Genomic DNA, 27,595 nt, shown 5'->3' on the forward strand with positions numbered 1-27,595 from the left:
CACTGGGGGGCAGTCATATTTATGGAAGGGGGTCATGAATATACTGGGGGTCATAGAATTCTTATACCAAAATAAGGGCAACATCCTTTTTACACCAAAAAATAAGGGGGGTATAAAATTAATAAGCGCTTGTGACTATCAACATTGCGTGACTATTGAATATACAATGAAAACAATTTGTCCACTGAAAGGAATCACCGCCCCTAATTTTTAACATTTTCCGCAGGGATGCAAACAAGCACTGACATAATTTCCTGAAACTGCTTTAACATTTCCTGAAAATGTGTATTTCACTATACTTTGTACAGGATATTTCCTGAAGATTTACATCCCTGGTGGATAATTTAAATGGAACAGCAAACTTAATTCCATTTCACCACAGTTCAGATATATGAATGTAACACAATGATATTCAATCTTACACACTATAATCTTTCATCTCAAAACTCTTCCTGATTGTCATATCACATAATGGATATCCTTAACAAAAAATGTAAATAAAAATATTAAACTTTCATAAAAATGTTAATAAAACACATTGTGCATGCATATTTGCACACAACTTGCATAACTGATTCCATGCATAAGGTATCATAAAAACATTAGAATAACGCCTTCATCACTTTGGAGTTTGTTACTAGCTCATTTCTATTTATTACTACTCATTCCTCCCAAACATCCATGATGCTGACCCTATTTGGCACAAATAAAGTTCATCTATAAAAACTTTCTGCTGACTACCATCATCACTCGGGTGGTTTATCATGATCAACAGCAATAGAGTTTGTATCATTAGCATCACCAGGTTCACTAGGTGCATTCATATTAACTTCTAATGTATTCGATTGAGTTGCTGGGTCAAAATTATGCGTAGAAGAACGAGGACTAATCCTTGCTGAGTGCGGCCGGCCTGATGTTGGATGCGGTGAGGTACGCTCTGTCGCTGCGGATGATGGCGGTTGCCTTCGCCCTCGTGCACTGTTTGTTCTTCGTACGGATTTTGGTGATTTGGGAGCCTGTCAATGAAAAAATGAAAAAGTGTAAAAATCACTTCAAAGTTGTGGAAACCAAGGGTATACATATATTTGGGCACTGTGAACAGAATAATAAACAATGAATGTTGGGCCCTGTAATTTTGATAATTGCTTCTACTAGTTTCACAATGTCCATTAGGGAAGTGGAGGGGTTGAGGACATGTCAAACATTACTCTTTTTTCTGACTGTTGATGTTTTTGACACCCCCTAAAATAATGATGTATGCAAGTACATCGTGTGCCAATTTTGACACCCCCTAAATGATGTATGCAAGTACATCGTGTGCCAATTTTGACACCCCCTAAATGATGTATGCAAGTACATCGCGTGCCAATGAAAACTACTCTTTTTACACATAATTTTGCACAAGCATGATATCCACCTCAAAATAAAAGGCTCTATGATTACCTGAAGACGATTCCAATTTACTGATGGAATTCAAAATCAAATTGAAACATTTTCATAGTATGAATGGGGTGCTTTTTAACACTACTTGAATACTCACATTTGTAATATTTGGTAATTTCTCCATATCAGTGCCAGGGCTTACCCTAGCCCTGTATATATGACCATCTGCACCTTGGATATCTGTTTCAAGTCTGTAACAGAAGAATGAAATTAAGGTATTATTATAAAGGTGTCTTTCATATAACATTTTGAATTTCTATCAATAAATGTTTATAAATTACGTCCGACTGTCAAGTTAAAATATATTTTGACACCATTTTTCAAGGAAGGAGTGGAATGTTCAATTTCATTTTGGAATGTGTGTGTGTGCCATATTAACAACACAAAATATAGTCTTGAGTGACAAAAATCAGGACTTTCTCCATCCATTATTGTCTAAAACTGCTTATTACAGGGGGTGTGCAAAGATCCTGATGGGTGGGTCACACCCCTTCCCTGGTTATGCAATGGTGTGTGTGTGGTGCCAATTTCCAAAATTAGGTGCATCCTTGGTGTAAGATATTCATGAGTTAGACTTGTGTAAAGACTCCACTTGTGGAATAAAGCTGTATAACCCTTCAATTTTATAATGCTCTTTTATATGAAGAATACACCCAAAATTGTGTGAAAATTAGGTTCAATGCAGGAGTTCTGATGTGTGGGGACCCCTCTCAGACCCTTCTCTGGTTATAAAATGGTGTGTGCATGGTGCCAATTTCCAAAGTTGGGTGAAAATTAGGTTCAATCAATTATGCCAATACTTAAGAATATGCTTATATCTGATCAATATTAAGAACTTTTTGAATTCAAGAAATTAGCCAATCAATGCAAGTCAACCTTACCTTTTCATTGGTAACAAGTCTTCTGTAGGAACTATAGCACTGAAAAATAAACAAAACAATAGGATGTCTAATTAGTGTAAACATTCTGTTACCAAACACTGTAGTCTCCGTACATGGTATATCAATATAATTGGTACCCATCAATTCAATATCCAGAGAGTATGAACAAAACTGCCACATCAAAATGCAGTAAAACATCCTCCTTTTTTGTAGATTTATGTAGTAAAACGTCATCAAACTATAAATTGTAGTCATTTCAAGAGGATTTAATGTTGCCTTTGGAAAAAGCAGGCATTTCATTAGACAACAAAACTGATGGGTACCAATCATAATTTGTAACCCTATTTCTTTTGTTTGTCTCAGAAACATTTTGTCAGAAAACTATTTACTATTCTAATTCTTTTTTTTTTTGCCACCTCATGGCCAAATTGTCAATTTTTTTTTCCATTAAAAAAGGCATGATCACGTAGGGCTATGCGGCAAATCAAATTTCACAAAACTTTATTACTGTCGGGTCTTTGAGACAAACTTTTTTCACCTTAAAAACCCTCTATCAAGTAAACAAACTAGTTTTAACAACTTCATTTTGTCATGGGGTTTTAGTTCATTATTGTATGAAAATGATCCATATGGTAACACTACATATATATTGCACATTTTAGCAGATAGCCATGTAAATACAATACCCATGATGAGCAAAATTGTGCTTGCAGTACATGTTAAGGTAGGTCTGTGTTTCGTAAGGTGGTTTTGTTGTTGTTACATCTTTGTATGACTTACACCTAAAGACTAATCACTATTACCTTCATGATCAGCAAATTATTACTGCTTATCTTAGTACTTGTCTAGTGGATGATGGTCAATTTATGATTTTCACCTTAAGGCTACACATACTTTCATTATGCAACTTACGTTAGTGTGGTGCTGACAGTGTTAGCAGTCCGTGTTACTCTTTTGTGGGGGTAAGTCATTGTATGACTGCCGCCACAACTCCTTGTCGTCACAAAGTAGTCAGGTACATCACCATAATGGGAACTATGAATACAAGAATATAAAGGCATGCAAATAAATGATACATCTAGCAATGTGCATTTTGAATACAAGAAAGCTATTATAATGCAGATGTTTTAAAATATGCAAATATTTTCTGTAATATAAAGTAATATGAGCAAATCGCTGTAACTTAAGTGGTACCTAGGTTTAGCTGCTTTGCTTTTTGTAACTAGTTGATAAGCAAGACAAAAAAGACAGATCAATCTTTGAAGTTCATTTGGAATGTTAGATTCAACAGTTAACATGGTTCTTTTTTATCAGTCTGATGAACCACTAGTGTTGTGGTGAAACATTGCTAAAAATATTTGTACCGGAATTGTAAAAAAAGAACCATGTTAACAAGACGGATCAATGTTTTATCAAACCATGTTACTATACTCTCTAACAAAATGATCCAGTGTAATGTATCAAATAGTCTGATTGGGATATTCCAATTGAAATCCATACACCCTCTGTGGAAGACATGATCTTAATCTAACACACAGGGAGTGTGAATTTTAATATGAATGGGCAAGTCCATTTGAAATCTACACCCCCTGTGTGGGAGGTCATGTCTTTCATAGGGTGTATGGATTTCAACTGCAATGGCCCATTGTCGATGTGGGTTTGTTTGATAGGCTGGTTTTGTAATAAACAAGTCATAACAAATTTATGATAAATTTTTATCCAATTTCTTTAAATCTGTAGATTAAAACAGTAACCCTTTTTAGATGAAATACTTGGATAAAACGAACATGAATTTCACATTATAATTACTGAAAAACAACTCATACTGTAAATTATGATACACCGGATGTACACTCAGATAAACATCACATTGACAAATCTTACTATAAGTAGTGAAATGTTGTGACTATGTGGACATGTCAAGAAAGGCTCTGTCAGTTTCGATCCAAATGTCGCCAAATTCATACGGGAGATCGAGGCATACACCGAGATGGTAATGAACTTCATTTGATTAAAAACAGTCAAGAATTGGCTTCAAAATCAGTTAAAAAGTGTGGGTGTCCCGCTAGTATATCTAATTGGCAAGGCGGTTTCAGCATTGTAATTGCGTATTATTATCAAGCTTCAGATTAAATATATTTATCTAATATCAGACACAATAACTATAAGTCTCTTACCCGCATCTGTTGTAGCCAGGTCCAAACAAGCAAGCAGTGCAAGCAATGGATATGGGAATGAAACAAGAGAGCAAATTCAGAGTGTTAGCTTTATAACAAATATGCTTTGCAAAAAATATAGTTAACAATGATTAATGTTAATTGGCAAATGAGCAATTTCAAGTTAATCAAGTCATTTTAAACTGATTCATGTTACGTTTTAAATTCAAATGAAAACAATATCTTAGAAATTTTTTGTAGTGACAATTTTTTTTTCAGATAAAAATATTCACTGAATTGCAAATTTGTCAAACAAGAAACCAAGAAATACAGGTGTTTTCCATTTGCTTTGGAAACTATTTGACAGAATCAATAGCTCAGGCCAATGATTTTTACTTTTTTTTTTTAAATCACATTTTTCAAAAATATTGTATTGGAATGTTTTCTTTTCACAGAATTGGTGATTGCTAGTTTTGAACTGAAGAAAATTGTTAAGTTAATAGGCAAACCAACAGCAATCCAAGAAAGTTCAAAAGAATTGCAAATCAAAAAATATTGTGTATGGAGGAAATTTTTTAGCAGCAGTAGTGCAACGGGTTAAAACAAACACACAAATCAGTAAACAATCAGAGTAAATGTTATTAATTTTAAGAAAAAGAAAGGGTTAATCAACATTATGTAATTAAGTCAAACACTCTTCAATATTCAGGTTAAATCGTAAATGTGTTACTGCCATTAAAATCTCACAAAAATGTCTATGCATCATTAAGAAATTGAGCCTTTTATGAATTGCCTAAATTCTAGTACCCATGTCCAATTATTGGAATTATATAACAGAGCAGCATGTCACTGTAGTTTGGTCTTGGATAATGTTGAAGAGGTCCAGGGTTCAATCATGGACAAAAATCATGCACTCTTATTCCCTCGTTGATTACTTCATTTTGAATTATGGGCAGATACAGAGGGTGACAAAGATCTCTAAGCCAGTTCCAATCAGGCTATATTATATACACTGCCCTGAATACTAAATGATTCAGTAAATCTAAATCAAAATATGGCAAGAGAGAATTAGGCAATTCATGATGCATTGAACAAGTTTGTAAAATTGCATTAAATTAAGGAACAAGGAAAAACTTGCAGGAACTCAAAACTCTATCTTTGTGTGTAAGTGCTGTACGTGCCCAAGACTATTAAAGTTATTCTATACCTTGATGGTGGTGTTTTTGTTTTAAGATATTCTGTCATTTGTCGTGTGTGTTTAATCTTCATTACTTCACCAGGAATTTCTTTTGGTGTTTGATCTATATGTAAGAACTCTGTTTCTGGCTCACTAGCAAACATCATCCTTTTTAAGTGGCAAGCATTGGTGTAATAATCAGAATAATCAGTTTAATTGGCATGGCAAGATAATAATACGAACTAATGATGATTAAAAACTAGGATTTGTTCAACAACAAATTTTCCTTTGGAGTAATTATCATGCATAAGTGTGTGACACAATCTGGTCCACTAAGGCCAATGTCTTTAAGTTTGAATGCTCCTATATTTAAAAATATAGACAAACAATAAGGAGCTAAAAACAACAAAATGCAAAAAAAAAAGAGCAAGTTGGAAAACAGTAACTTGGCAACCATACATGCAAGAGATGTAAGGTTTCTCTAATTACAAAGCTTTTTGATTTAAATGGGCAATGATAACTCAAATTTTAAAACTATACATACTGGCCTGAGTGGATTGGATCCATAGAGCTGTATGTAATAATTATATACAGCTCTATGGTCAGATCATGTCACAAAATTGTGTAACTTCTGTAACAAAATAAAGTAAAAGTGAGTAATACATTATTATGATAAAAATTAAGACACCCAGCATTTCATTATATAAAGAAAATAATAAACAAAACAATACAAAAAATATAACATAAAAGTGTTATTGAAGAATACAAACTCTCTTGGTTTGATCCAGAGGCATAGGCACCTTGGTGAGAGGGTAAAAGGGTCTTTGAACCCAAGCAAAGGGTTGATTTAAATCTTCTACATCTCAGTTCCCCTCCATCTACCAATTTATCTATGCCACTGGTATCACCCTATTATTATAAATTACATTATAAGCTACATAACATTACATGGGTAGGTGACACAATGCAATCAAAATGTAACTTGAAATAAAGTCTGCAGCAGAGACTATGAGTAGGTGTGTGTCAACTATCCATGCAATTGCAATGTTAAGAATTAGACTCTGTTTGCAGTTTTCAATTGTTTAACACTGGATAGTCCAGCGCCACTCCTCAGTTTTGTTCTCCTTGCAAAAGAGGGAATTTTTTCTCACATCATTTGCAAATATCAAACAAATGCTTTACATTTATCTTAAAGAACTGCTGCTAAAATTGTTTCTTTTTGCAATGTGAGCAGATTGTTGTAGTACCATATACGAGGGGGTATCCAAAAGTTTTTGACATCACCCAGAAGCGAAGGAGCTATATCGATGAAATTTTGTCCGTGTAATTACTGGTCCTTCTGTACATTATGGTCCAAAAATGGTCTCATAAGTATGTTTACTTTTTATACAGGTGGCGCTAGATGGGCAGTAGGCGCATAACCTGTGAAATGGTGAAAATTGAGGCACGCAGCGTGATTAAGTTCCTGCATTTGAAGGGTTAGGCCTACAATGCTCAGAAAATCTATGATGAAATGAAAGCTATCTACGGTGATGATTGTCCATCATATGGCACTCTTGCTTTTTGAAAAAGTAATTTCCAAACTGGCCACATGTCCCTCACAGATGAGCCAAGAAGTGGATGTCCATCATTTTCCGATGATGCGGCCACAGTGAAGAAATTCAAGAAAGTGGAGGATCTTATCATTTCAAACCAAAATAGCTCCAGCCCATACCTACACTATGCCTAGTGTGTACAAGTCATCAAACTACAAACATAGTCTATTAGTTCCCTATTTTATACATAATCCTATCAACCTGACTCTATGCTGTACAGGTCCTCTCATACAGAATGTAGGTGGCTTTTCCTCCTTTTCAAAGTGTACTAAGTATGCTAATATATCCTGCTTCCTTTGTCTAGCTAATTCGTGCTCAAAGAGCGCCCTCTCATAATGCTGTACGTTCTTCCCTGGTTTTCCTCTGTTGTAGTAGACAGACAAACCAAAATGACAAACACAGCATTTGTTAAACAAATATGCTATAGCTAAATCCTAATCTTTAAATAATATAAATTATTAAAGACCTTTAAAACAGTTAACAAGAGTTTTCTGAAGTCCCTATATTTAAAAAGTAATATTTACACCACCTCTGTATAATATGCTAATGTTGTATTTACAAACCCAAATAATTAACATTAGGTTTCAGTTGAGACTATAATCAACTTTGTAGTTTGTACAGCATCTACATTACAAGTTACACCAAACTATAAAGAAATCACATATGAGGACTATTTTGGGCCACTCACTCTGATTCAACATTTGGTGGCCAGTTGAATTTAATACTTCATGCCTAATTGTGCCTATTATAAAGTATTGAGACTGAAAACCATGGCCACATGTGGCCACTACCTATAATTATAAAGTTTTTACATGTCTTAATACCTAGGAAGGGAAAAGTATGGAACATTATACAAGCAAATGAAACAGTCAAGCATGGATGAGTAAAGGGTATACAGGAAGGCTGCAGATTGACACTCAACACCTAGCATATCACCACAATTGGTCACTCCATTTGAAATCCAAACACCCTGTATGTGATATTATGGCTGTGTCTTCCATCAAGGGGTGTATGGATTTCAACTGGAATACCCAATGTAGATAAGGCTTACGGTAAAAAATGTACTGAAACTTGAATGACAAAATGGCATATTGCCCAAAAGTTGTATACATTGTATGTTTGGCTCAACACTTAGAATAGGGTCATCTAAAATAGTGTCAAGTAGTTTGTACTGTATGTCTTAGTATTTACATATGAAGAAATGGTGAGCAGATTATATGCCATAACATCAATGATAGACAACTTATTAGTTGCTGATGCCATAAGTTCATTCCAGTATCAACCACAAACAACTTATTGTTAAGACTTAGTTTTTGCTTAGTTCAAACTCCACTGATTAAATGATATTATTTTTGGGTGGAAGGAACCAATCAGGGGAGGGGTCACCCACAGAAAATGAATGACAGGGACATGTGACCACATTCAGCATTTTAAACTCCCTCTTGCACAATAATTTGTATGGAATTGCAGATAGTCTCACACCAAAAGACTCTTTTTGTCTCTAAGAACAACAAAAGTATAAAAATGGTTCTAATTTAGACCACATTTTGGCCTTTTGTGTTAAATTTGAATAAAACATGTGCCAAATCTAAATGACTCCCAATTTAAGTGCTTCCCATCCAATGATCCTTTTCCAATGGTCCCTTTTCTTGGTATCAAATCTCACCCTGACACTGAAAGGTTATAGTTTGAATATGCTGGTCACACATCCCTGTCCCTTTCAAAGCAGAATGTCTTTGTTGAGGAGGAAGGGGAGGGGGGGGGAATGGAAAGGAATACTCTTATACATACTTAACATAAGCTACTCCCAGCCTATATACCAGGGACAGAAATAAAATATGAGAATTGGTATGGTCTGTTATTGTTAACAACATTCAATTATTGTTAATTACTTTATAAATTATGAAATTTGAGAACTGTTTTTTTCCTTCAAATATGTTTTCATTGAACACAGTTTAAATCTACTGGTATTATATTTGAATGTATTTTGAAATGGGTTAAGAGGTAATTTGTTTACAGTTGTACAAAATACAATTCATACCTACTGTCTTTTTTAACCTGTACATATCTGCTGAAGAACAATGCATTAAATTCCAAACTTTTAGCCTTTTAAAGATTTTAAGGGAAATAAGACAAAGGAACATAAAGTACTAAAATCTTACTTTTTCTGTGCAGCTCTTATCTGCTCCAATTCAAAAGTTGTATATGGTCTTCCTGATCTCATACCAGGTAAGCCTTTGTTCTCTGGCAGTGAGGCTAATGGTCTGTGGAAAAGAAAACAAATTGGAAGACTTTGTTTAACATTATTTCAGAAATAGTTTTCAAAACAAGATAATATTGTTATATACACATTGATACATTTATAATTAATGAAACCAAGGTTCTGATTCTATAGCTATCATTCAAACTGTTTAAATATTGAATTGTTACTTACGGTTGTGGACTCATATCCAGCGGCCTATCACATGATATACAATTGAATTTCTGAAGAGGTCTAATGAGAGAGAAAAGAAAGCACATCAATTATTATTCAAAATGAATGCTCAACAGAACCAACACAAAATATTTTGAGAAGGAAATGCTAAGACTCTGCATAAGCAGGACCTCATTATTTAACTGCCTCTTACCTTTCTTTCTTATTTTCTGTTACCATAATTTTGAACATATTTTAGATAAGCTCTCACTGAATGACCCAATTTTTTTCTCTAAAATGACCAGAACTTTGAAAATTCTCAATTTTGGCAGTTATGGACCTATATAATTCCCCAGGTCTTACTGAATGCCCCCAATTTTCAGGTGTTTTTCACCCAATTACCCCCCTTTTTTTCTCACCTAGAGATCCATAGTTTTGAATCATTGTAAACACGTCCCTCACTTCTGAAGTTGCAAAAACTAAAGATAACCACTTTCATTTTTATTGGCAATATTTCACGAAAAAAGCTTTAATGATATATTGACCTGTGTATGCTTATTGATCAATTGGCAGAGCAATTAGGCCATACATTAATCCCTGACTGGACCTCTAAATGTAATAGAGTATTCACCTAAGACCTTCAGTGAGTGAAGCAAACCAATTTTTTTTAGCAGTTAGCGGGGAATCAAGACCCATGCCCCATCTTTTGACAACCTGTACACGCCACACTGGCCATAACCCTCTCCCTAACCATAAAAAACAATGTTTCTCACATACCTTCTAAAGCCAGCAGCATCTTCTGGTAATTCCATATCTTTCTTGATCACCTTAGCATCTACTGCTTTGATGCGTCTGTCTAGATAGGCTTTGAGAGGATCTAACTCCATACGGTCTAATTTATTGTCTATACCAAGCTTGAGCTCACTCACTGCACTCTCCCATGCATCCGTCTAAAACACAAATGTAATCAAATCATCAGTTGGTTGTAATTCCAGTTTTTGTGGCAGCTGGTCATAAAGGTCTGTGTTACCTTACTAAAACCTATTAGGGTTCACAAATACTTATATCATAATTATGAGCACTTTTAGCAACCTGATATTGGACTTTTTTTACTAAATTGTGTTTAATAATTTTAATTATACTATTCAATAAATTACTTCAACGGTGTGTCTGTCTGCTCTGTCTGATTATCGCGTAAAAAAGAACTAGATCATGCTATGCTACGCAGTTTGATTAGCAAATGTGATAATGACATGATTCAATTAGCCAATCAGAACCCCTTATGCCATAAACTGCACCATTTTGGAAACTATGCTGAAAACTATAAATGAGATAAAAATAATTGGCACATTGCAACTTACATGTCCTGATAGTTTTGACATGACATCATTTAGGTTCTTGGTCATCTCATCCACAGTGCCTTGGAATTGTGATCGACTCACTTTGTTTTCTAACATCCTCTTATCTGCTTTCTGTTGACAAAAAATTCCGCAAAATAATATAATTACACAATATTCATATACTGATGATACAAAGAGTTAAAATTGTATTAAAAAGTGGATAAATGCTGGTAAACAAAAATGGGCTAGTCCACTTTTAGTCCACTTTCCACCTGTGAAAGATTTTGGAAATATCTTTCACATGGGGAGTATGAATTTCAAATGGATTTAGCACATTAACCAACTGTATGCATGACAATGCTGCATGAGTGCATGTTTAGATTGCCACACCAGGCGTTTTTGTGCAGGATAAGCATTCTGAAGGTATTTGAAACTCATACTCCCTCTGCAGAAGATTCAGGTTGAATCTTTCTCAGAGGGAGTATGAAATTCAAATGGAGTTGCCTAACATATTTATTCCATCTCAAATTCCTACTCCCCTGTGGAAGATATTTCTAACATCTTCCATCTGGGTGGAGTGGATTTCAATTGAATAGCCCAATTATAGAAAAAAAGAAGCAAACTTGAATTTTGGACAACCTAATAATCAAAATTGCACAAATTTTTAATATATTTAAATGGTATTAATATCAAGAAACCTGAAATAAACAAAAACAAGCGCTTGCATGAATTCATGGTTCAAATTTGGCAAAGCTAGGTGCAAAAGTAGTTGATGAACATAATCATTAATACCAGATTCAGTGACTGACTTAAGATAAGATAATGATAAGCAAAAAGCAACTATTATTTCTACTCACTATATCAATCTCCATGGTAACATGCTCTTTATCTGCCTTGTTCTCTTGTAATCTATCTACAAATGTATACAAAGCCTGCAATAAAAACATACACAGCATTTATATAACACTAATGGATGGTCTCTAGGCAAGAATGTAACGAAACAATGACACACACAAGGCAAAGTTCAGTTCTTTTACGAGTTGTTTCTCTGATTATTTTCTATACCAAATATCAGTAGCAATAATTACTCATGATAATGGTTGGGTAAATTTGTTCCAATGGGCAAACAATGTGTTTGGTTCAAAATTCAGATAAATATTTTATACAAACAAGGTTGCAGAGAGATCCTACATTCCCCCAAAAAAAAAAAGACAAAGTAAGGGTCAGTTTGTTCCACTGCTAATCAGCTATGCCACCACAAAATGGTGAAATATTTTCTTTCAGGGTGGTGTAAAATCAAGACATTCTTTTCCTGGAGAAATTAAACTTTTACACTTAATCAGTAGAACTGAAATTTTACAAATTTGACTGTTTAAACTGAAAAATCTAAAATCCTCTGCAGTTTTGTCCACTATTTTTGGATAAAAATTGATGATCCAAAATGCAAAAGAATTAAAAAATATTCATGAGATGGTTTTAAACAGAATAGTGCAATATGCTTTCAGGCTTCTAATACTTACATCAATGTGTTTCTGCTTGGCATTATGTTCATCTACTAGTTGTACATATGTGGTATTGAGTCTATCCACCTCTGCTTGCATCTGAAGAATCAACTTCTGCATCTCTGTGATACTTTCACCATCCTAAAATGTGACATTAACAATTTTTTTTTAGAATTACGGGGATTTGCAGCAGTGGAATAACCAGGAATTTTTTCAGAAAACAGACCAAGGGGGACCCAAAATTTGACAAAATGGTAAAAAAAGGCCTAAAATCTAACCAATTCTGGCAGCCAGTACCTTACAGTGGGAGGGCAAAATGTTACACATAGGGCAGCTGCCCCGCCCATTAGCTACATCACTGATGTGTACACATTTTACATACTTTATTGATATCTTGTAAACTAATTTATCTCTGTTATCCAGCTGAGTACTGTTCTGTTCTGAAAATCAAATATGTTTTCAATATTTTCCCCTTTCTTTCTAGGATCTAAAAAATTAGTCCCCTTTCTTTGCGTATTTCACTAGAGGGTTTGTTATCTGCAGCACTGTATAGAGCATAAATAGAATCTTTTGATGACATAAATCCTTATTCAGTACTACCCACTTATCCCACATTTTATACTTTGGAACAGCTAGTATTTCACTTAAACAGTTATGCTTATCATAGCTGGATAACTGAGGTTGAATGTGCTGTATTCTGAAATTATGATGGCATAATAATATGCATTCACTCCCTAGGGCAATTGATTTGAGTTTGGGTAGGGATGTGTGACTGGGATTTCTGAACCAAAGCCCAAAAATAGACCAAATTTGATTGAATAAGGACCAAAAATTAAATTAAATTTTGATCATTTTTATTCAAAGTTACTGTAAATTTGCCAATGCTGGAAAATATTTGCTGTTGCTAATTTTGCCGTATACAAGTTTTTTGAAGAATCTGAACTTTTTTCCGAATTTTGGGTAAATTTGTGAAAATGACCCCATCTCTAAAACAGTTTTTTGAAAAATAGCAGAAGGCTGAAACTGAACCCCCAAATCTGGCACACATCCCGTACCCAGCTTTCCACTAAGAACAAACCCCAGGGATTCACTTATGTTACATGGAACCCCTTACTATATCATATTGTTCTCCTTCCTCCTCCTCCTCCTCCTCCAATTCCATCAGTTCATCTCCCTCCCTGACTCTCATTTTCCCTAAGGCATCTACCCTCTTATCCAGATGGTCCAGATGGGTTTTCAGTGGACCGAGATACCTAGTTATTTTTAAGCCTAAACTATTGGACTGATCCATTAGTTCTCCTTGTAGTTTATCACTCAGTTTCTCAAGCTGATGTTATAGGTGCAGGTGATGAGTTACCATGACAACAGTAGTGATGGTGGTGATGGTGATGAGTGTGATAGTTGGTGAAAAGATTTGGAAGAAAATGTGCAAAGAAAATGATCAGAGAGTTAGTTGACAATGAGAGAAATACAGGTGTATTGACTTAATTGAAATATTTAACATTGCAAGAAATTTGCATGATGACAAAATTTGAATTATAGGATGAAACTAAAGTATTGATGAAATTAATCAAACCATCAACAGAAAATAACATAGAAATTATTTACTGCATTACTGCAAATCAAACACCAAAAGAAAGTAAAAGGCTTATAAAAAGAATATGTTAAATACTAGATAAATCTGTCTCAGTTTACCTGTAATAAGAATCTTTAAATTTATATTAAGCAAATTTAATTAAACTTTTAAACTTGGCTCTAACAGTAAAAGCTAACAAAAACAATGTCAAGCTCAATCTTTACTGAACTTTTGACTAACGCAACTGACTGACTAACCGCTGATAGTGAGACTGCCCTGCCAACAGGCAGACCATTAATAAGACTATCTATATCTTCAGCTAACTGACTATGTATTCTTTCAAGGTGCTCCTTAAGCTCATCTATATCCTGCTGAGTAGCAGGAGAGTGTTTGAAGGATTCCTCTATCCATGATGAGAGCTGATCCATCTGGACAAAGATAAGTGAGTTATAATGAAAGACAGAGATAAAAAGATTTTATCGCGTCTGATGTCATCTGTCAATCAAATTCGAGCACGGTTTGTTTACAAGAGACGTGATGCTGACTTACTGAACGCGGTGGTACTATAAGCGGGCGCCTTATTGTTAATTTTGCACCTTCAAACATGCAAACCATCTCAAAAGTTAGGTCTTTATAGCAGGAAACTTTCTTTCGCGAAGGCACCATGTCAACAATGCCTAGAAAAGCTACTTTTTGCCTTGTAAAAGTACGTAATTTTTTGCCATTTGCTGCTATTCCTTTTCTCCGATCGGCACCAGATAAATCGGCCTTCCTTTTACGCGCTATTAACCTGTGTAAACCAATCAAGGATCATAATTGACAGTACATCAGACGCGATAAAATCTTTTTATCTCTGTCTTTCATAATAGTAAGTAGATAGATGAATGGATAGACATGAAAGGTTATGTTATGAGTGCTCCAGTGAAAAATCAAATCAATCAAAAATGAAAGAAATCAAATGCAAAGATTATACAGATTGATTTCACATTGAGAGAAAATATGTGTAGATGATAGTTACAATGAAATACTTTAGAACAGTAAGAGTAGACAAACTTTAAGAAGGAAAAATAGAGGCTAACAAACTTTAGACATTGTGCAAAGTGGTTTCATTCATCACATGCCATATTACCTATGCATTTTGAACCTAAGATGTTTGGTAAGAATGCCCATGTGTCATCTGATGACACTTTGGTCACCTTACATTATACATAATTATACAAACCTTGTCTTTGCTCTTATGGAGCGAGTCTAACCCATCTTGAAGATCTCCCAACATCTTGGCTAAGTCTTCAGGAACATCTTGTCTTTCTCCAAGGAGTCTCTTAATCTCTTCAAGATCAGCCTTCTTCTCCATTAGTTCCTGAAGGACAGTAAGGAGGATACATTAGATATGCTTGCATATTGCAACATTTTTTAAAGAACCATCATCTGCAAACCCTTTAATTACATGTATCACAACTCAGCCACCCATACGCCAACCTATATGGACATGGGTGTGGGTTGGTGTTTGGGTGGGTATCTGGATGCCTGGTAGTGATACCTGAAATAAGGCACAGGATTTACATTTATAAAAGTAGTCAAAACATTTTGTAAGAAATATGGACTATTCATCGTACAGAACTCTGTAAATTGCCGAGTAGTTTTTCACAGACATACTGACTCACCTCAAGTAACTTGACCCTTGCATCCAAGGCTACATGTTTACCGCTGAGTTCCCCAATATCTTTGAGTATCTTCTGTATTTCTTTGGTAGGTTGATGAGACACAGTGGATATTGCTGAGCCTGGTCTGGAAGACATGCCTGTAGATGGTCTAGGTGGTGGACTTGGTGTCTTTAGAAAAAAAGGAATAACAGAAATAAGTATGCTTCATGCTAATCTGTCCCTGGAAGTGGGTCTCATCACCTAAAAGATGGATCTTTCCATCCAAAATTATCAAACCACCATAATCTTCACACTTTTTGACCATATGTATATTTATATAAAAAGAAACATGATGTTACTCATTGTAATTTATCCGTGTGCCGGCATGTCCCTTTTTCAAAGAGATTTTTATTATTGATGGTGCCAAACGTGGGCAGAAAGAATTTAAAAATATTTTCATCCCACCTCTGAAATCAACTCCCGACTCCCTCCTCTTCAGTTTCTTGAGTTGGCTCACAAATATTGATACTTAACATTTTAATACATATGGAAAAGTAGTCTCTTTTGCTCAAATAAAAGGGGTCCCACAGTTAAGCAATGGGAGAAAATTGTCTTTTTTCACTTTCAACTTCAATTATTATTTAGGGAAAGTCTTTTATTTTTTGGCTCACTCTTAATTATCTCATGTATATATTAAACTCTACTTTCCCCGATTTTCAAGGAAATCTGATGAAAGACCTCGTCGTACAGGAGCACTAAACACCGCAAGGTATTCCCAAAATCTCACTCAATTTAATGCAAAATACACTGACATGCACCCCGTGTTATTAAAGTAGCGTGCTATAGACGGCCCTCACTTGATAATAGTCAGTCCGATTGACTTGGCTCACACGATATTTCCTAGAAATACTTTGCCAGATTCTACTCTCTAAAAAGGAATCTGATTGGTTACAAAATGCCGTCGTACAGTAGGAAAAACCATACCCTTTTCCATACAGCCCTGCTTAGTGTGCTGTGTGGTAATGTATGCAATGTGCATTGACCTCGAACGCCTCTGTACACACAGCGTGCACACACTGGAGTCGAGTATAATTTATTTAAAGAGACTTTCATAGGAAAACTTTTCCATATGTACACTAGTGGTTACCCATCTTCTGTGATTTAGAGAATAAACGATAGGAATTTTTATTTTGACTATCCTCTACTCAAAATATTGGACCTGCATGTCGTCTATCATAGGTAGAGGATAGTCAAAATAAAAATTCCTATCGTTTATTCTCATTCTTAGTCGGTTAAATATTATTTTAATAACTGTACTAAAGCAAAAATTAAGTTACCGTCATAAAAACTCCCCTTTTTCTAAAATGAACGAAACTTGTTTACAACTTCACATCTTTTGTTGCGCCAGACTGCTATCGCGTATGAAAGTATTCGGACTGCGTCTCACGCATACAACATACATACGCGCACCTCTATGAGCGTGTTACGCGTTATCAACACTCATGATGACGTGGGATCGTCTACAGCCTGATAGACGACACCCAAAATCATGCGATTGTCCAATCAGATTATGTGTCTACGGAAAAGACCACTCCCACTGATCAAGAATTGTAAATGACAGAGGTGATGGTTGTGGAGCCGGGTTTCTAAATGGGGCAATTGCAAAATTCTGATATAACTTGGTGTATGATAAGCATTTCAAAGATGCAATTTGCAAATGCATCACTACCCTTTCAGTTTTTCTCACAAAAAGTTTTTCAACTCCTTAATTTATTATAGATGTCACAATATCAAAAATGCACTCATCCTCAACAGAACATGTAATGACAAAATGGTCCAGTATATGTGACACTTACCCTTGTTTGTGTGAATTCATGAGAAGTTGCAATAGTTTGTTGTTGTGTAGACTGAAATGAGATAATAGAACAAAAAATCTAAATTATATGTTAGAGAATCACAAATTATACTATTTGATATTACATCAGAGGTGTATTTCGCTCAACTTTGACTAACCCTTTTATGATCACGATGATAGATCGTAAGTTATGATTGATTTTGAGACATACGAAGCATCGTAAAGTTGAGTGAAATGGATCCCTGGTTCTAATAATTGAGGCCTTATAATGCAATGCCTTGAATTGCTACAATGTACACAGAAAAGGAGTATGGAATCATAGCTCCCTGATCAGCTGCTGATGTTTAAATTTTCTCTTTTGCTTGTAAATTTGTGTGTACATTAAAGATGCTGAAATACATTTGTATGACTCTTATAAATCATGCAAAGCAAATATACGGTCATTGGAACTTATTATAACTTGCTTTTCTTTGTGTAAAATGTATGAAATTACCCTAAACAATCACCCACTCACACTTTTTTCAGTCACATTAAATCCACTTTTGCCAAAACAGCTGATTTTACATGCTATACAGCATACACACAATGCTATGGTACTGGGATTTTACAGTTATTTTGTGAGATAACTTGTTGTTTTAAAAACAAAATCAACCATTTTTTGTCATACCTCTGTGACAGGGTTAGTTTGTATCCACCCATCTGACACTGGCGCTGGTTCCTTATAGATGCCTTTCAATGCATCCTCCATAGCAGGCCATGTGACAACAGTCTCTATTGGTGGTAGAGTATTCAGACGATTATTGATATCATTCTGAAGGGAAAAACAGAAACAAACATAATAGTTAAGAATAACAGTCAGTCAGACTTAAAACAATTAAAAAGCTACTTCACATTAAAATGAAATATGCATATTTTCATGACATACATCAACTCTTTTTGGACATAATTTACAAATATTTTGAAAAATTACCACAAAAAAATGTAGCATGATCAGAAAATGCTACTTGTCCTGTTGCCAAAAACGCCCGTTTTCACTTGTTTGCTTTGATTACACAGTAAGTTCATGTGAGGCTCCTGGGCATAGCCAGAATTTCCTGGGGGCAGAGAATATATGGAGAGTTTAGATGCAAAGACTAAACTGATATTTATCTATAACAAATTACCGAGTTGCAAAACTTTTCGTGATAAAAACTCGAACGGTGGTGATGCAACTGCAAATTTCACTTTTGCAAACCTAATCATTCACCGAGTTACGCTGCATATTCACCTCATTTTGTTCAATATTAGTGATAAAAGTCTAAAAATGAGCAAAAAACACCTTAAAAAATATCCACACTCGGCAGTCCACGCTTTTTAATGCGTGCCGGTTCGAAATTCTGAAAATTGGTGAAAGCGTGGGGTTTAAACTTTTTGGGTAAAAAGCGTGGAATGATATAAAACGTGGGATTAAAATAAAAAGCGTGGGGCTTCTTCCAACTTACAGTATATTTTTATTGAATGATAAAATAATCATAGTTCCAAGAAAAATCGCCAAAACTTGCACACCATGTCGCAAGATAAAATTCCATTTGATGCAGGCTAGCGCTTGTCGAGTGTCCATTGCAATGTACACAATATCAAGGGGTGACACTAAATTCACGGTTGTTCTATTAGCAACGCAAAATCTATGAAAAATTCAGCTGGTTTACTAGCTAGAAAGTGAGGCCAGTTATCGATCCGTTATAGCTCGTTATGAATAATTCATGTTCGACCCTTGGATCATGTTAATTGAGTTTGGCAAATAACAACGTTGTTAGTTTTGCGAACTTTGCCTGTTCAATGAGAGTATAGCACGCCCCAATACATCTGGGCACAAACCAGGTAAAACGATCCAGTTTAATGAAATGGCGGACGGGTGTTCCCATCAGGCACCAGTGATATGTTTTTTCAAAGAAAGTCTACTAATTTGATATGAAATGACATTTTGCAATAGCAAAGTCAAAATTAGGACTTGCTGTCAATAATATGAAGGAAATATGTGACAGAGGCAAGGTAGGAAATACAAGTAGTATTTAAGTTATAATAACCTTTGATACCCGACCTGACCTTCCATCATGGCGCCATGATTCGTCTTATGTATTTCTATTATGCTCTCAAGTAAAATAAAATACCAATCTGCACTGAGCAGACAATGTTACTTGGCTCCCAGCATGAATTATTGATTTTATACGGAGGTAAAGAAATGCACAGTGTATGTGCATGATGTGCAAGCATACTCCAAATATTTACGGTAAATCTGAATAGTGGTCACACGTTGACATATCATGTGTTCGGGAAATCATGTGGCAACATTTTAAGATTTCAGGCTTGTTTACTAGTTAATTGCCATTTGTACTCTTTATTATTTATCTTTGTTAATTAACATATATTTTAAATGCTGATAACTCGTGGTTGGCTGCCCATGATATCTGTTAAATTCAATGTTTTATGAATATAATTCTACCACGCAGAGGGGGTCACGCAGCAGAATTTCACATCACCTGACTTAGCTAGATTTCGAAGCTCTGCTCTTCAAATTCATGTAACTTTCAAAGTTTATACATTTAATATATTTAATATGAAAGATTGATGATATATATAAACTAATTTTTTGTTATAACCAACTGGTACACGAAATATACTAGCTTATTACCTATACAGAAAGGTCTTATTACCTATACAGAAAAGCCTTCACTCAGGAAATTGACATGCCCGGCATATGCAGCCATTCTCCGTCTGGATTACATGACTGTTGCCCTCAATACGTCTGGGCACAAATTTAAATAACAATACGCTATTTACATATCAATGCGGCCTCATGCTAATTAAAGCTGCCCCATCCAGGAGTTCATCTATGACAATATCCTCCCCGGAAGCCCTGCCAAAACACATACGTCATATGCAAATGTCCGATTTTCCATGACATGTTATTTTTCTTTACACTGATCGTATATGAGTGACGTCATAATCATGCATAATTGATTGAGCGAAGCAGCACGGAAGAAGTAGGATATAGTCGCTGTCAACACAGCGCACGTCAAGTTTCATGAGAACAACAACATTTGAACGCCATAAAAGTACAGTTATTCATTAAAATGCTTATTATACAGTACAGTAGTAGTTTTTCACATATAATTTGCATTGTTCACGTAATGTATCAACTTAATGGAGAAAAACATCGGACTCGCACGTGTGAAATAGGTGCAGAATTCGGCATACTTGATTTAACCAACTTGCGTGTGACTTCGTCAATGTTTACAAATAGCGGAAAAGTGGTGGGGTCAAGAATTTTCAGTATAAAGGGTGCCTCAGTAAAAAGCGTGGAGGTCAGGAATTTTCAGTATAAAGGGTGCCTCAATAAAAAGGGTGGGGGTAAAATAAAAAGGGTGGGAGTCAAACCCCACTGCCGAGTATGTATCCAGGGACCTTAAAATAATGAGCATCAGTTACTATGTCCGCCTAATAACTACATCAAACAAAAAAATCTTGCGTCTTCGCGTAACACGCCGAGTCAAACAAAAAAACGCGTATCATTTAATTTGCGTCATCTCGCGACATCGCATATCAACACGCTGCCTCTAAAGCAATTGGGAATAATAAACACGGGAAAATCACAATGAGTGAGGAGTCAGGGGAGTGCATGAGTGCCATGGGCTGGTGATATTATTTAACAATCCGCGATGCATGGGTGACCATAAAATTTTGCGAACACGGCATAAATACAAATTATTAATTGCCGTTATACAATTTTTGAGCATAGGACCTACGTATACTGATTTAAAAATTGTAGGCCTACATTTTATGTTTCACATTCACAAATAGGAAGAAGTACTAAAACCATGATACTAGGGACAGATAAGAGACAGACTGGATAAGAGGGAGAAGAGGGATGTGAGCAAAAGGGGGAAGAGTGGAAAGAACGGGAGGATAGGGGACAACAGGGGGGAGAAGAAGTTGATTAAAATTAATTAAATGAAACGACTGATCAATCGGTAATAAATTCGGGAGTTAGTAGCTCGGTAATTTCCCGGGTAATTTGTTATAGATTGTTCGCAATAAAAACTCGTAGGGTGGTGATCACCGAGCACTACTATAACATGGTAATGATGCATTTGTAAAATTGCATTTATTTACGAACCGCGCAAGACGGGTGACCGCTAGTGTTTCTCAAATATAAAGAAAAAAATAAGAAAATATGTACTACTTTTGACCATATTTTCAGAAACTCACATATTATAACTGTATTAGTATGTATAAATGTTTATTTTGTCTTACCATTAATTTCTGTAGCTCTGACATCTTTTCCTCATTAGCAGATGATGATTCTAGCTTACTGAGTCTTTCATTTATGTTATCTTGATCAGACTTGAGTTCATCTTGGCTTGATCGCATGTCTTCGTGGCTGGACTTAAGTTCTGCACTGTCAGAATTCAACTGTGAATTTAAGAAAAGATACACAAAATAAAATATCATGCTTGATGAATTTGCATACATGTGTAAGGTGAACAAGACCAATCAAATTAAATGAACAGAAAAACAAATCAAACACCAACTCTCAAAATCACTGCCGCTAAGAAACAATGAGATAAAAGCACACATGCTAATTAAAATTATATAAAGCACATGCATCTCATGATGAATCTTGTCAACACAATCTAAGACCTGTATATTTAAAAAGCATAGACCTGCGCTAAAATTGATTTCTAATATTTCAGACAATGATACCAAATAAGTCAGGACACTTATTGATTTGATTTACTGAAAGAGTCATCAATATCATCCACACTAAATTAACTTATCATGTCCATAATTAATTTCTAGCAAACACAAATTCTATGACTTTCATTCACCTAATCAAGGCATGGCTATTCAAGTCTAATTAAGCTCTAATGTGCTGTCCTATTATTAGACTTTCTTTCATCTTAAATGATGTTCAACAATTGAGTCAATTAAGTTTCCTGGATAAAACTACATTCACATCGATTACATTAATTACTTCTAGAGCTGGGACAGAGATGTTATTGTGAGCAAACTGCACATACAGGAAGGCCATCACTTTGTGCAAAATATGTGAATAACATACATTTAGACATCCATTTAGGTTTTCCACATAATTGTCAAGAAATTATACCCATCTGATTCTCATCAGTCACCAATTCCCACTTTTCTCATATTTCTGCTCAATCTCAGGCCGAAGAAAATAATGTTTGTGGGACTGACTAGGCTTAATAGAAAGTGCTTAACTGTTTTTTCTCACCTTGTTGAGTTGTTGTTTGAGGTCAGCCATATCGTTGGTATACTTATTTAAGTGATCCTTCAGATCTTGAAAGTTTCTCATCATGTCCTCCACCATACTCATTAGCTGAAATAAAATTAAAACATATATCATTTTAGTTGTTTTAAAAACTTTTAACACGACTTAAAGGAGTATTTCGTGATCCTAGCATCCTCTATTTATGTCATTTTTCATTAGATATCCACAAAAAAACCTATTCCCAAAATTTCAGTTGATTCCGATTTTTTGCGCTTTGCGAGTTATGCATGATTATGTGTATTACACTGCTCCATAGACAATGCGTTGTAATTTCGTTCTGGTGCACCAGAACGAAATTCAAATTTCACGATATCTTTGCTAAACGAATTAATCTGCAAGAAATATTTTGTACATACATTATGTAGCCAGAGGCTTCCAGTGATGTAAAAATCTCAACTTTTTTTGAGAAAAGTGGGGGGATGAGGCTGTGGATCACGAAATGCCCTTTTAATTGCCAAATTCCATAAAATCTATTATACTATTTATAGGTTTTGATAACTGGACCATAATTAAATGATTTTGTCTTCTTATGTTGGATCAATGTGAAAGTATTCAATGATTTTAATGAAGAGCAGCTCCCTTTATTTGACCCCTCAATACATGTATATAGTTCAAATGTATTCAATTTTACCATGCAGCAAAATATTAAGGCCTTCTTTAATTTTATCTATATATCTATTTAAATAAATCCAAGTAAGGTAAATCATCCACAGTAAAGTGCTCAACGAAGAAGAATCTGAAAACTGATTATGATGCCCCGAAATCGGGGCATCATCAGTTTCCAGTGATAAGCATATTCTGACGAGTGTAGGTCGGCTTCGGCTGGCTTGCATGAAACAATATTGTAAATAATGCTTTAATTAATAAATCACCAAGTCTATTTTAAATGTATATCTCTATTTAATTATACCAGACCAAAAGGAGAAAATTAAACTCACTCAGTCAAAAGGGGACTGAATGCGTACACTCAGCCAAAAGGGATGGAGTAACAGCAAAAATATAGCAACAGTCCATTTCATGCACATTTGCATTTACCTCCAGAAGGTTCTTCTATTGTTTCCAGAAGAATAGCTTCATGTATTAAATATCCAATCAGTAGTCTGGCTTTCAATGGCCAATATAAACACACCTTTATTCCTTTAAGAAGTGCGTCTGTTAATTACAAATACCAGTTCACTTTTCACACACAATTAGTCAACTGCCTGATCAGTTTTCACCCTTTGGTTTTCACCCTTATCAACCAATATAAACTTCTCTGTTGTGCCTTTGGTTTTCACCCTTATCAACCAATAGAAACTTCTCTGTTACAGTGCACACCATTTTTCTGGCTTAACAACTTACAAGTATACCATTACCAGCAAGTGAATGTCCTATCTGATAACTCCAAAAAATTATTTAGGCCTGGGCATAATTTGCAATTTAACATCAATCAATTATAATATAGTCTTTGAATAACGTTTCCCCCAGAACAGTCCATTTGTTCAAAGGGTCATTGGTCTGAAAAGGGTTAAAGTTATTAGGGTTTATGGCATTTTAGGGTTAGGCCTATGATTAGGCTTAAAGTTTGTTCGGCTAAGGCGGAAAAAATAAGACTCATAACACCGTGTATTGATATAGAATGGCATGCATGCAGTTGGGCAAAATGCTTTTACCCTAGTTGTGCATTGTGTAATGCATGACTAGCGCAAGCTTATGTGAATTTATGCGAGAGTGAGTTGTTGGGACTTTATCGATGTGCGCAGTAACAAAAGCCTAATAATTTCCTCCTTATATAAGCGGAACAAACTTTGGATTTGTACAAGAACTATACTGTGTTTTTTGATATGACCCTTCGTAATATAAACCCAGTTGTATCCATTTTCCCTGTGGCTTTTAATGAATTTTGATGTTGTATTCTACTTCTTAATTTAATTGAATTTTAAAATATTATATTGTGGTATTTTGTAGATCCTTTTGTCTGCCACATGTTCTGCTGTCACTGGGGTCTATTGTATTCTTTTGTAAATTTTGATGTTCTTTTAATGATAAACAAAGAATGATGAATGGCATATGTCACTACAGCAGGTGAATGAGATCCAGAGAAGGAATGTTGCTAGCCCCCTCTATGACATCAATGCAATGAAATAGTTGCAGTGAAGTTCTTAGTTGAAGGAGGGCTCATGAGACTTTTAGTCTTCAAAGAATTAGAGCCTACAATTGATTTAATGTCAAGATTGTCATCAATTTCAGTTAGTAACCTTCATATCTGCTATGTGTGCACAATTTAAAACATTATAACTTTAGATAAACTGAAATCCGGGACTGAAATCAACAAAACAAATCAAAAAGTCATTTTATACAACTGTGTTATTTGTAGAAGCTATAGAAGTCAGCGCACGCACAGACCGTTTCCAAACAAACGACCACTAGTCAATAAGTTTATCAATAGTAAATTGATTGGGTTGCCATATGAGGTATTTGAATAGGAACAATGAAGGATTGTCATGTTTACATTGGGAGAGGGACATGAGTAAATACAAAATGATATTTTTGTAATCAGTTTCTTATAAATCCTGCTTAGGCCTATGTATTTATTTTTAAATTAATCAAACAACCCAGGCATTTGTAAGCTCACATTATTTCAAAGCTAAGGATTTAGCTTTATGGAAATCATGATTTCGCCCATACTTTCTTAACATGCTGCCATTAATGTCGCTGTGTTTAATGGTCAATTAACTTTCAATGTAAAAAATATCTCATCATTTAATCACTCTAAGGTCCCTCTTGTTGTAATTAAAATGAGACAGTCTAGTAGTAGGTAATACTACTGTACTAGTACCCGTAGGTGTTGGAACAAACAAGACTAGACAGTATTTACATGCATGTAATTAATTTTAAACAACCATGGGCTATTTTTAGTATATTCAATATGAAGAATGTGAATGCAAATTGTAGGTTACAGATTTGTCACCTTAGAGCTAACAAAATATTTCAGCTCAGTACTAAATTTTGTGAGAAGTAGGGTTTGTTACATCTATGTGTAGTTTGTACAGGTGTTTCCATGAAAATCTGAAAGCTAGATATGAATGTAACCAGTAATTTGAGACAAATAAATGTCGGGATACTTCTGGATTCTGCCAACCAAAAAATAACATCACAAATTTGCCAAGTTCATCGCATCACAGGTTTACACTACAATCACAGTATGGTAATGACAATTTCTCATCACAGGCTTCTCATACAATATTTACATTTCTACTTTTAATAGCTGTATCAATTGTACATCACACATCCATCATGGGCAGGTAAACATAAACAACATTTTGTTGCATTCATTGGGATTCATTCAATCATTCATCAATAATTTTGATGGCTAGAAAGTTCATTGTTATTTTGTTAATTTTTAAAAATCTGCATTGAAAACCTACAGTGGCAGGGTATTAAAAAATTCCAAAAATGCATTCAAACCAGAAAATGAATCTACTAGTTTTTAAAAATTAATATCAAAACAATCAGTACCAGAAGTTGCAGAACAAATGGACTGTTAGATACTGTTCCCGGGGAAAACATTTGAACACAACAATTATGGTTACAATTACCGAATAGGGTGCAACTTGCTAGACTTGAGTTCAGTACTCATTTACGGAGTTTAGGGTTAGGGTTGGGGTGGGGCAGTCTTGTAATAAGACTGGTAGAGTTGCACCCTATTCGGCAATCGCTCCCAATTATGGTATATATTCAGAGTCGCATAATAAAGAACCATTTTTAGAATAATTTTAACTTATAAATTACAACTTACAATTACAAGTATGGTACAAATGTTTTTAAAAAAATATGATTCAGAAAAATTAGCCCGGCCCCTGGCATGCCTGGGCCATTAAAAAAAATTAACTTGCTAAATGTTCAACTTGACCGACTCAAAATTACGCAATCATCACACCCACCATACCTTGCCAACTCCTTCTTCATTAGCAGCAGCAATCCTCTGAACCTGCATCAATTGCCACATTTCTGTCACTGGTGAGCTGGTAAATTGTTTTGGTGTTGATGGTTTGCTAGCAGTTTTAGATCCGGCAGAAGCAGTTGTCTCATGATGACTAGATTTAACCCTCTGCAACAAGTCTTCATTAGATGGTAAGGCATTGAATGCTTCCATCTGGTTTTCCAGCTTGGATACTTTGTGCTCCAAACTTTGAAGTTGGGCATCACTGACACTTGCTTGACTTATGGTCAATCCTGGACTATGAGATCGAACAGGCAATGCTGGCGAAGGACTTGGTACCCGACTTGGTACAAAATCATCAGTTGTTGTTGTCCCACTAATGGGTCTACTGACATTGTGTTTTGTAACCTCTTTGGCAGCAAGCAGTTCTTGCTTGTCTGTATCTTTCAGTTCTGTCTTCACATCACCAAGTTTCAAATGCCCAACTATTGCAAGTAACAGGGTCCGAAGCCCCTTATAATTAACAACTTCTGGAGTTCCTAAAGAAAGATCAACGAGTTCAGTGAGACTCACAGTAGTGGCAGTCATGTTGCCTACTTGCCGACCTTTGTCGGAAGAGCCGAGAGGGACGGAAAGATTACTGTGTACACCGCTATTCAATTATCGCATGTTCAGTCTATTGTTTACTTCTGTTTAGCACATGTAACTCATTGACGACACACACAGTGGTGGAAGCACTGCGATTGCGGAAGTCCGACCG

General features: G+C 35.3%; 1 protein-coding gene across 1 annotated transcript; it reads right to left on the reverse strand.

Moving 5' to 3' along the window:
* Window positions 1–630: 630 nt before the first annotated feature.
* LOC140149581 (glutamine-rich protein 2-like) lies at window positions 631–27,575 on the reverse strand. Its single transcript, XM_072171659.1, has 22 exons — window positions 26,842–27,575; window positions 22,857–22,961; window positions 21,875–22,033; window positions 18,249–18,392; window positions 17,583–17,633; window positions 15,748–15,915; window positions 15,306–15,443; window positions 14,281–14,511; window positions 13,622–13,834; window positions 12,526–12,648; window positions 11,863–11,937; window positions 11,027–11,137; window positions 10,443–10,615; window positions 9,687–9,746; window positions 9,415–9,516; window positions 7,433–7,615; window positions 5,688–5,825; window positions 4,502–4,627; window positions 3,237–3,359; window positions 2,325–2,363; window positions 1,541–1,634; window positions 631–1,016 (listed from the first exon to the last, which is right to left on the reverse strand). The coding sequence occupies exons 1-22, from the start codon at window positions 27,421–27,423 to the stop codon at window positions 747–749; spliced, it is 3,408 nt and encodes a 1,135-aa protein (XP_072027760.1). The 5' UTR covers window positions 27,424–27,575; the 3' UTR covers window positions 631–746.
* Window positions 27,576–27,595: the final 20 nt, after the last annotated feature.

Source organism: Amphiura filiformis, chromosome 4, assembly GCF_039555335.1.
Source record: "Amphiura filiformis chromosome 4, Afil_fr2py, whole genome shotgun sequence".
In the NCBI taxonomy this organism is placed as follows: Eukaryota; Metazoa; Echinodermata; class Ophiuroidea; order Amphilepidida; family Amphiuridae; genus Amphiura; species Amphiura filiformis.